This window comes from Anguilla anguilla, chromosome 8 (genome assembly GCF_013347855.1).
Source record: "Anguilla anguilla isolate fAngAng1 chromosome 8, fAngAng1.pri, whole genome shotgun sequence".
NCBI classification, from domain to species: Eukaryota; Metazoa; Chordata; class Actinopteri; order Anguilliformes; family Anguillidae; genus Anguilla; species Anguilla anguilla.
This window is the reverse complement of record NC_049208.1, coordinates 12,555,822-12,567,918: the sequence shown is the minus strand read 5'-3', so window position 1 is coordinate 12,567,918 and position 12,097 is coordinate 12,555,822. Positions and strand designations below refer to the sequence as shown.

Sequence of the window (12,097 nt, the reverse complement as noted above, 5' to 3'; positions counted from 1 at the left end):
TTGAGTTTGTACAGAATTCTGAATATGTTACATTATTCATTTATCTTCTAGTAACCCTCATCCAGAGTGCCTGGCATGGCCAAAACAGTAAATTCTAGGACAATTTACAGAGGCAGGTCTGGCTAAGTGCGCTAATTGCTCAAGGGTACATTAGCAGAACCCCCACCTGGGATCTACACCTCCGACCTTCTGCTTAAAAGTCCAGGTCCCTAACAGCTTTCCTACTCTGTTGCTGGCTTCCCAAATCACGCTCTGACAACGTACCCCTTCTGCACTTTTAAATTCGAAAAAAGGCATGTTTTGGTAATGCAAACCACTAAGATCCAGAGGGATTCCTTCACAAACCCATCTGAGAGGCGGTCTGAGGAAGAATGGCCTACACAGGGGCCCATGCACTCTGGTGCACGCTATCACATTTTATCCCGCACAAACACAACAAAAATGTCAAACAGGAAAACTAAACAGATTCACCCACATCTAAAATTAATGTCCTCCATTTTAAACTTACAGAGGGAATGCACACATTTGCTTTAAATCAGACAGGCCCATTAAAAAATAACGATAACAGTGGCGTGCTAAAAGCAGTTTAGTACCCATACACATGTCACATGTCACGCTCAGCCCCACAGCAGAGGCTAACAAAATAGCCCTCACTCAAGTATGGGGCGACATAGCTCAGGAGGTAAGACCGATTGTCTGGCAGTCGGAGGGTTGCCGGTTCAAACCTCGCCCTTGGCGTGTCGAAGTGTCCTTGAGCAAGACACCTAACCCCTAACTGCTCTGGCGAATGAGAGGCATCAATTGTAAAGCGCTTTGGATAAAAGCGCTATATAAATGCAGTCGATTTACCAAGTACTCGTAGATACAATTTTATAATTCAGCCCAGATTATCTTCATCTGACTTGCACTTTTTTAATTGTGGAAGTCATAATGTTGTGTTATCAGCCCCAGAAAAGGACACTTACAGTTCATTACATTACATCCACTTAGCAGACGTTTTTTTTCTGAGACACTTACAAAATGAAGCACATAATTGCATATCTGTGGAAGTATATGACCCATATTTCTCGTACTAAATTGAAGCACGCTGTGATTAGGCTGAATCCCAATCTCCTTCACTGTCCTTGATGTCAACTTGGATTTTTATTTAGAGACGTAAATTGAGGTATCCAGCGCCAGGAAGTAGGCAAACAATTACCTTTTTCTGTCTGATAATGTATGTATAAAGAAGTCTAATAAAACAACTGTACGGAAAATGAATCTGAACCATGGCCTATCACACAGATTAGGAGGATCTCCATAGTCAAAATCTAAAATGCTTTTTCATCAGGATTTTCTTATTTTCTGATATTAGAAAAACTTTTTATAAATAATAAAATCTCTGGTCGTAAAGTTCTGGCCGCATCAACAAGAATGGCTTCATTGCATAATCAAGGGAACTTTTACCAGATAATTAACCTCTCTACATCTAGGCTTGTCCCCCAAACAATATTTTACACAGTAAAAAAAAAAAAGAAATTAAATCTTTCCATCCCCCCCAAACCACCCACACAAATCCAGTCAGCAGCAGCTAATATCGGCATTAGCATAAATGGCCAAAGTGCCACTGGCAGTTAGAGTCTAGCTCCGTGGCGCCATTGCTATCACAGAACCACTCCCTCTACCAGCCTGAGTGACAGGACAGCAACGACCGTGATCTCATTTCGTCATCCTGACCAAGGCAACATTGAAACAACGTGTCCCAGGGCTCGGAGTTGTGTCCAACTGTGGCCATCGCTCCCCTCCTCTTAGGTCCATAGGGCGTGAGTTCAAATCTCACTGTTGGTTAGCATCACTTTCGCCTCCCGAGAAGCTCTCTGCACTTAACATGTCCACATCCTCAGCACTGCGGCCGGGGATATGGACACGCCCCTGTGAGGTCAGGCTCGGGTGGCCATTTAGCGCCAGAGTTAGCGCACAGTCATTAGGATACACTGCGGAGGTCCCTTCTCCCTCCCAGAATCGCTAGCTCCCACTCTCAGTCGATGGCCCTCCAGCCCGACCACAGCTCCAAGCCCTTTATCTGTCTATTTTATCAGAGGTTCCCCCCCCCCCCCCCCCATTTTCCCCAAGCGGTTAGGGGATTCCATTAAATGCTTTAGACTCTCCACAGAATGGCCAGATGCCCGCATAGGGGAAATCAACCGGTCCATTATTCTGCCCCCCCTCCCCCCTGCCCCAAACCGCTCTGAAAACAGACAAATAAACATAAAAGCCTCTTTCTTTTTTCTAATGAGACAAATGTGCTTCTTGGAAGAGGGTGTGGTGCAGCCATTATATTCAGTGTGGGCTGTGAAAGACAATGTCCTGCTTCTGCATTAGACATCCTTATTTCTACTCATTACACTTCACTCCTCAGAGCACAGACTGCAACTCACGATTCTCCACCTAATGCTGCCAATTAACCCTGTTTCTATTATTCCCTTTGAATATTTCACGCTTCAATAAATAAGCTTTTAAACCAAAATCAGATACTGCATGTCAGAGATGATGTTCAATTGTGCATAAAATAATGAAAGAAAAAAAATCATTATCTTAAAATGAGCATTTTATCCATACAGAACCAGACAGGCATGGTTCAGACTGCAGACGGATAATCATTAGCAATGGAATGTAATCCTTGATTAGATTTGGTCAGAAGTAAACTTGGATGAAATGAAGCCAACTTCATCCACATGGTACCTGATGAATTCTTTCTCTACCCACCAGTCAGCCTTACAGTGTCTCCTTTAGTCCACCGTATGACACAACAACAACCAGTCAACTGTCCTGATTTTAATTTTCACTTTTCTTGTACTTTACATGATCCGTTTTGTAAGTATGCATGACTGGCAAGGGCACCATGTTGCATAAGAAACACTGAATGGAATAGAAACTGTGCTGTCTCAAGTTAGCAATCAGGGAATGTGCTTCTGACAGCTCATTTCAGACTGAATCTGGGCCTGTATTTGTGTTTGAACCTTCACATCTTCACTTTTACATTTGGCATTTATTTACATTTATTATAGAACAAATACACCACAGACAAATAGCAGCAAGATTGCTGCTGAGGTAGAGGGGATAACGTACACAGCAACCACTCACATCTTCGGAAGAATACCGTCTCCACGGTTACTGTGGAGAATCACCATTAAACCTGATTACAACCTGTCCCAGACTTCAACATCTTTGTGACACTAATTACTCATGTGGTACTGAGCATTCCATCTATAATCTCAGGGTTTCCCCATTACCTCTTTTTTGCTGGAAAATCTATATAAAATCTTTGCAATGAAGACTTCTTAATAAGGAAACTAGCTTCTGTATTATGCAAATAAATGACACTGAACACATATTGCAATTAAAATTTAAATCTCACAATTGGCCAGACCTTTGATTTTTATATTGACCAGCTGCGTACTCACAGTGTAGAACAGACTTGTGCGCTGTAGGCACACATTGAAGCAAATATTCACTTCAGGAACCCAGCTAGACTCTGAAATATAAAGCAGCAGCATAGAGTACAGTGTATTCACATGTCCGTCTACAGCACACAGGCCTGTCCTGCAATGTGAGGGTGCTGTAGAGCTCAGACAGTGTCCTTCAGAGCTGTGAGGAAGCTCTGCCAGCCAATGAGGAGAGAGCGCCTGGGTGCCCAATCCTCACCTCATCTCAACACTGTGGCTCCAAGGAGCAAAAGGAGCCACAAGAATACACATTACCCATAATCCCACAGGTCCTTCCTTATCTGATTACAAACACAGGGGAGAAAGAGGATTTAGGACGCAGGGGCCTAAACGTTGGCCTGAACTGATTATGTCTCCTTGGAAAATATTATGCAACCAGAGTCCTGGCTGAGGTCGGTGGTGGAAGGGGGGGGTGGCAGTTCTGGGGGGAGGCAGCGTTTCAGGGAGGTGCTGGGGGATGTGGGCGGGGACAGCAGGAGGGAAATGTGGGCGGGCCTTAGAATGTAGGCGGGGCTTGTGAGCTGAAGAACAGCAGGTAATCCTCACTGTCTCTGCGGTGGATACCTGACAGTAAGAAAGAGAGGCACTCCACAGGGAATAAAAAATCCAAGTGTTGTGTCCAGTTGCATCAAAGCAGAGAATCTAGATGCTTCTGCTCATGGTTGCTGCATAAATGATGTACCTTATCTTAAAGTATTACCATATATATTTCCATGCTTCAGAAAGTTTTTAGATTCTAATAATAATTATCACATTTAGCACCCAGCTGAGTACCTGGCCTACTCTGAGATTCAGCACAAACCATCTACATATCTTAGTGATCATACCTTACTGATTCAATATCTCCATCAATAAAATATATTTGTGTTCAATTTTCAGGTATGTGTTATTATTTTATCTGAGACTGAGGTAGAATGTGTGTGTGTGTGTGTGTGTGTGTGTGTGAGAGAGAGAGAGAGAGAGAGAGAGAGAGAGAGAGAGACGGAGAAATGAACATGGCAAATAAATCTAATCAAATTTCAGATAAACCGAGTGGCACAAAATGCAATTAGCCAACAATCTGGTTGCATTTTAAATGTCATCATTATCATGGTAGACCCTGGTGCTCAGTGACATTTTTTAGTTAGCAGGTCAAAGGCAGGTTGCATTGCCTTTTTTGATAAGCTGGTCCTGGTTGGTCAAATTCTGACAGAAACGGAATGCTGTTTCCTCAGTGTTCCATTCACCTTATACACTGCAGGTTGACGTGCAGCAAAATTGATATTTAGCAATAGGGATATTCATTATGAAATCCTATTTGCAATGTTGAACCCTACCTTCATTTGGAATATAAATTCTTACTTCCACATGCCCAAAAATACAGAATAAGGGACTAAGCACTAAGTAACAAATTACAGTCCCAACATTTAAATAAATAAACATTTAATTTAAGAAAATGTGAAAACTTAACTCAATTTTTTCACCAGAAAGTCATGAGTACTGGAGCTTGTTTATATGCTCATACCGAGGTATGTACCTGGTAAATCAACTAAGCATTCTCCTTCAAGTTCATTTTCAAATAGTAATTTCCCTTTCTTACAAACAGATTCTAACGGTTAATTGCAACATCAAATTAGGCCTGTTTTATATCATACTTGCAAATCAAACGACTGCTACCTTTCCAGAGATTACTTTTCTCAGAGGCACTGATATTTTTACATAAATGACACAAGATCATCACCTCGATATGTCAAGTTTGTGAAGATCATGCCTTCCTTTCATAAGTCGAACACACTTCTTTTTTTTCCTTACTTCATAGTCTCAAAATGTTTTCTTGTGTATGTATGATCAAGCGCCCAGACAGCTTTTGTTTTCACAAATATCAGTTGGTGCCGGTCAAATCCATTCATTGCCGACTCATCGAATTAGCTCATCGAACTACAGTATCAGGGATCACAATTGAGGCTATTCTGGTATCGTGACACTCCACATATTTAGGAGTCTGCACTGACAAAGCATACATTGTATTCTGTAAATTTACAGTGCAAAGAGATAAACTCCCTGCCACAGAAAGTTACACAGCCTGCAAACTTTTCGCTCTCAGGGATCACCTTGGTGGAAGGTTTTGTTTTCCCTGTCCTTCCCCCTGCTGTTGTGATCCGAGGTTGTGTATTTATAGAGGTTCTCGGTGTGCCACAATATAACTCCCCTATAAGTTACTGCCTGACCTCTGCGGATGTCAACCGTGTAAAATAAAATAAAATAAAGTGCACGGCACAGCAAATTAATATCTTGTGTTATGGGAACATCACAGGAAGCAGTGTTACCCACTTCCTGTTTTGAAGAGACCCACCATCAAGGCCCATCAAGGCCCAACGAGGCCCACCATCAAAACTGTTATCTTTTTTTTGTTTCTTCTTTATCTTTTCCATATTTTCAGGATGCACACTCATCTCCCTACTGCACAGACACATTTCAGCTAATGGCATCTTCATTGAGGATACCAAAAACAATGAAAATATCCACAAAGAATCGAACATTTTTTGCATTCAGGAAGCTGGCATTTCTTTACTTTTCAAAATATTACTTTCACTTCAGTGCTCAAAGAACATTGAAAAATCTTAATCGAGACAGTAGAGCAAACTACATTTCTTTTAAGCCACCATTAAAAATGCTTAATGTACAGCATTTTAAGTACTCTACTGTGTTCAACACTTATATAGAGCGTTGGCTTATGCTCAGGTCTCAGCCTAAGTGTTGTCCTGTCCAAAGCACTTAGATAGTGCTGTCCTGTGGGCATAAATGAATATAAAATTAAAATAGAAAATAGAAGCACTTCTGGCTGTTCATGAAAACTGGATTTTTTTGCAGATGCAAGGTTTATGCACAACACCCAAGATGTACCAGCTTGCACGCAAGACATAGACTAGACGCCACCTGTAATGCTGAGCACCTGTATTTCAAAATTGCCATGAGAATTCAGGTTCAAAAGTACACATGAAAGCACAGTGACAAAGTCTAACCACAAACCATTTGGATCTCAGAACAAAAAAGGATTTGTTTCTTTCATTCAAGATTATGAGTGGATGTGGTTTATTATTTTTTAAATTCGGCTGTGAATCCACATTTTAAAAATAGGTCTCTGACAACTGTAACAGAGCCTGGACTGCAATAACAAAGCTCGTGTCTAGACAAACAATGCATCAATTATATGTTATTTTTTTCTCATTGGAGCAAAGCATTAAGGTCACTGTCATACCATTTGTGTCACTTTTTGGCCTGTGTAATTACTTTTCGCTGCTCGCTGGAGGATTTGTCATGATCAGGATAAAGTATCATCTCTTCCCAAAGGATAACAAATCCATTAATTTTAATACGCCAAACTCAACTCTGCACACTGGCCACCGCATACACTGTAGGTGGCTGCAGCAAATGACAGTTGGATATAGATAGCATTACATAAGGCTGACTACAATGGAAGTAGCAGGGTCTTTCCAAACATCACATTAAAGTGACCTTGTATATGTACAATTTGCATATGTCAATGTAAATACTATGAAAGCATTATAAAAATACACATGTGTAATATTAAGTGTTGAAGCATTGTCATGCTGCAACACTGCCTTATAATGAGGTGTGTAGATATAATGCCATTTGAATAACAACTGAAAATGTGAAAATGTCAAATAGTAGAATGACTGAGTATTTCTGCCAATTAACAGAATCTAATAGACAAAAATACTGCACAGATGCTGATATAGGGCTGCTTTTGGGGACCAAACTGGGAATGTTCTTAAAATATGACCGTGTGTGTGTGTCACTGTCTAGACACAAAGCAAGCGACTTGTGAGAAAAATTCCACACAGCGGTCTGAAATGACAAGGGACCGCAGTGGGGTTCGACAGATGTATGGTCGCCTTAGAAGCATGTGCTGGAAAAATGCAGCAGTTAACAGCAGTTAAGCTTCAGGGATGAGACCACATATCTGTCAGCAGCAGCAACAAAGATGGTAGAAACCTGTCTAAAAAGCAGCTTCTCACTCTACAATAAGGGGCAAGTCTTCAAACTCAAGGAATAATTGAAAGGCCAAGATTGAAAATCTCAAACTTTACCATGTTTTTGACGTAGCATTTACTGAGATCAAGCAAGATTCTGTTGCGACTGTTTGCATCAATTTTCTCTGCTCTGGCTCAGTTCTGTAGGGCTGCTACAGTGCTATCGTTTCAAGCTGCAGGAATTTGCCCAGGCCTTGGAATTACTCATTCAACACTTGGCTGTGACAGGATTAGACCGTTTTACTTCAGTATAGAGCATCCCTCTCATTTCCTCTGACTTTCTGTGTGCACGAAAGCCACACACACACGCCACATGGAATTAGAGATCCCAGCCATTAAGACAAATCTTCAAAAGAAATGGTGATGCCACAGAGGCCACTTTCCTCTAGAATTTATGTATTTAATTTAATTTATTCTGATAGTCATGTCTGATATGGAAATGGAAACACGAAACTGAGCTGAAAGCTTCATTTTATCCGCTACGAGATCTGACCCCCGCGAGGGGAAGGAGCAAAAGTCTGAAGCGGGTGACGGTGACCACACAACAACCCCCCCTTCCCTGGTCCCATCCCCCCCTGTCCCGGTCCCCTTACCTTGGCAGCGATGGAGGAGCTGGGCTTCTCCAGGAGGTCCCACAGTTTCCTCCTCTTGTCGGGGCAGCAGGTGGTGTCGAACTTGTCGCAGTCCTTCTCCCTGAGCGACTCGGCCTCCCTCCTCAGCTCCTCGTTCATCTGCTCCTTCTTCTGGTGGTACCGGGCCTGGCAGCACGACTCCAGGTAGATCTCGTCGATGCCCCAGTAGTCCAGCTCCTGGCCGAAGGAGAGGGCGCACATCTCCTCCATCATGTGCAGCTTGCCCGTCCGGTAGAAGTTGAGGATGGAGGTGAACGCCCCCGGGTGCCGGTCGAAGAAGTACTCGTTCTCGTTCAGGCAGTAGTCGTCGCAGATCTCCATTAAGGTGTCGTGGGTGTTGCAGTCCCGCAGCTTGCCCAGGCGGGTCCGCGGGAGCCGGTCCAGGGTCCTCCACAGGACCTCGTGGACGATGCCCCCCACGTTGATCCGGACCCGGCGGGACCGAGCCTTGACCCGGATGATCTCGATGGGCTCCGGCGGGAGGGAGCCCCCAGGACGAGAGCAGCTCTTCGCCGCCCCCGACCCGACCTTCTCAGCCATGGCGAACGGGGAACGGGTGGGGCGGGGGGGGAGGGATTAAAACGTGACGCTAGCCACGTAAAAAAGAAATCGGGAAAGTTAATATATAAAAGATATGAGAAATAATAATGAGGTCTTTAGACAAGTCCCTCCATGGCGGATAACTGAATGGGAAAGAAGAGAGGAAAAACAATCTTTTAATCAGTAAACATCCCACTAAAATGGTAACATGCATCGCTGTCACAATGCTGAGATTTCATAATGGCACGGGGCTTGCATTTGTTTTCACATTGCACCAGGAATATAATACTTAAATCAATGGCTTGAGGAATCTCACTCCATGAATGGGGATAACTGGTACCCCTGGATGTACAAGTCTTTCATTTATTAGCACACAGTGACGTGCAGACAAAGACATGGTCTTTAAATATCCTGCTCCCTAATCCCAGTCCGTTGGTTTTAAAAAATGTCCCTAATGGCTTTTTATTAATATGTGGTCACTTTCAAGCACAATGTCGAATATTTTACATTGATATTGTGCATTGTGCTCTTTAAGTGAAGACGTCCAAAGACAAGAGGCATCAAATGAGATTGTATGTCAGAGCCTTAGCTATAAATCCCGACTGTGGGCGTTTAGCTGGTTTATATTTGCTGTACTTAAAAGTCTGTAATCGCACGGCTATTTAAAACTTGAGACCAGAACAGAACGTATGCCTTTGATTATACTGCATTCATGTCACGTGAAGTTAAACAAATAAAACAAGTCCTCGTTTCCCGCTTGGCTGCACGCAAGGCCGTGCCTGTAATTTATACAGGTATTACACCTGCTGCCATGTTAAATCTAAATCATTAACTTGGCGTTTTATCTTCTCAAGGTGACGGTCAGTACGTTATTACATAAGCCAGTCTTAGCCGAGACTCAAGGAGCGCCAGTATCCTTCAACAAAAGTTTACATACAGTGTGAAATTGAGGGTGTCAACAGATAAATACTTAATTATAAAACACTGAACAGACCCACATCAGAAGAGGGGGATTTTGGCTACTTTTCCCTTCTTTTTTCCCCAATTATCAGAGAACATTTTCATGTAAAGGACAGCAATGGAACACATTAAAACTGTTCGAAATAATTAATTTGGCTTGGTGGTTATATGTGTTTCTATTAGAAGGCTATATTGCGCTGTGGTAACTATTATAATTATGTTAGGATGGAATATCTGATATGTCCTATCAGATCTTTGAAACTGACAAGGGAACTCGCAAATGCCAGTATATTGCATTCGTTAAAGCATAGCCATAAATTAGTTCACGCACCTTTCACGACTCTTAATATTAAAACCGTCATTTACTTCAATGCATTTTCATTAGCACGTTTAAAGTCATTAGCTGTAGCAAAATCAGCGTACAAAATACAATTTTCTTGAGAAAACTATCATTCATTATAAACCCCTTTAAAACAACTCGCACTGTTGTATGCAATAGGTTGCGGATTCCTTTCAGTTATACCATCGTGTTTGAGAATTCGTTCACGAGCAGGTGCACACAGTGCTGTAAAGCCCGCTGTATTTAATTGTGCAACACCCCCAAAGTCTTCCATCAAACAGCAGTAACAGCACGGCACTATCGTATTGGAACGCAGAGTCGCATTAAGTTCCACGGCGCTTCAAACTGGAAGTAGCCTGTGTGTGATTACCTATCTACTTAATCGCCACTGAACTACGTTAAATAACTACGTTAAATAAGTACAATTCCAAGCAAAACACACATCTTAAATAACATTAACATAATAATCGCACCACCACCTTTCAGTGATGGTAAAAAAAAAAATTTTTTTTAAAAACACACAAAATTATTTTTGATTACCTTTGCGAGGCAGCTAAGATTCCGACTTCTCGGGAGAAGATGTAGAGTCGAGGTTCATATCCCACATTTTTTTATGTAAAATAATACTAATATATTTTTTTAATCCCTTAGATATACTGGCTGTCTTCTTGGAACACACTGCTACACATGTCCACCGTTCTTGCGGTAGGAAAAGCCGCTCGGGTAGAGTTTTCTCTCCATCGGTTGTTGATATGGTCAAATGGGATGTCTGCGGATGTATCGAGCGCGCAAAAATAGCAAACCGAAGAGGGAAAGCACACTATGGACCGAACTGCAGAGCGACACACGCAGCATCGACTGAATGGGAGCTTCAAGCTTCGCAGGCTGCATCACAGCCTAGAGGTGAAACCTAATTGGATTGCATTGTACATCACCAAGGACAGCAGCAGATCAGCCGGAACGGAGGGATCTCTCGTTGCGTTAGGGACAAGAATCACCACATAGGATCGAGTTCCCCTCGTTTTCTTAAAAGTTCCGTTTGAGCGAACAACATGACGCCGTAAGGATTGTACGTTGGAAGCGGTTGTGTTCTTTGGGAAAACGTAAACGTAAAAGAACACACAATGCATATAATGAATGGACATGTTTTACATGTGATAGTTTTGTCAAGGTGCGAGAGACGATTTTGTATTTAGGGGAAACCCTCCGGGAATCTCTTTTTATTATTAGGTCCACTGGAGGTTAAATCTGCGAGGGTTCAACAGTTGCGTGCTCTTAATTCCCGAGAAGCGCTTGGGCTTGTGCGATATAGCAAAGCGTCGTGAATTAAATAAATTCTTTGCCATTATTTCCCTCGTTTCCTATTGCTTTCTCCTGCCTCACTTCACCTTCTCTGCTGTTTCTCTAATCGCAGTCGTTACGATAATGTTCGATATTCACAAGGTCCTTTCATGCTATTACTGGTGTCTGGCACGAGGCAAAGTTCCGCTAAATGTTTGTTATCAACTTCGTTCTTTAATTTGCGATTCCTATCCTATGAAACATGTCCTGTTCCATTGGTCGTGTGCGCACACAAAATGTACTACTTACAACGTGTTTGTAGCTTACATGTGATTACATATTGCATAGTCTCTCTCTCTCTCTCTCTCTCTCTCGCTCGCTCGCTCACTCTCACTCTCTCAGGGGACGATTCCCTGACTGAGGGGATTTCAAAAATTATGCTGTAAATGTGCAGGGAGTGGGTGACCTGGGGTGGTGGGGCCCTATGTGAGGGGCCCAAAATCTCCTGGAGTGCCCATGACTAACATTTACCTGTTCATGAGAACTGCCTTTGGTGTTATTCGGATTGTGATTAATTTATAATCATTGGAATAAACAGTTTGAGTAAAAAAATGGCTGGAGGCGACAGGGTCCAGGGTCTTAATATTTTATTATTAATTATTTATTAATGTATTCTTCTTTACTGGATTTTTTACTCCTCTAATCAGTGGACATAGTGAAAATAAATGAGTGCATTTATGCATTACCTCCACAACCAGTAGGTGGTGCAGAGACAGTATGTTTGTGTTTGTTTGTAGTCCATCTGCATCCCTACATGCTAGTGGG

At 42.4% G+C, this 12,097-nt stretch overlaps 1 protein-coding gene across 1 annotated transcript in view; it reads right to left on the bottom strand.

The window, feature by feature from the left end:
• LOC118233124 (potassium voltage-gated channel, Shab-related subfamily, member 2) overlaps positions 1 to 11,551 on the bottom strand; it is a 57,788-nt gene extending 46,237 nt beyond the window's left edge. Inside the window, exons 1-2 of the mRNA XM_035428494.1 lie at positions 10,532 to 11,551; positions 8,113 to 8,834 (exon numbers count right to left, since the gene is read on the bottom strand). Of these exons, the coding sequence (XP_035284385.1) occupies positions 8,113 to 8,691 (579 nt within the window). The 5' untranslated portion in view covers positions 8,692 to 8,834; positions 10,532 to 11,551. The remainder of the gene's footprint in view (positions 1 to 8,112; positions 8,835 to 10,531) is intronic.
• Positions 11,552 to 12,097: the final 546 nt, after the last annotated feature.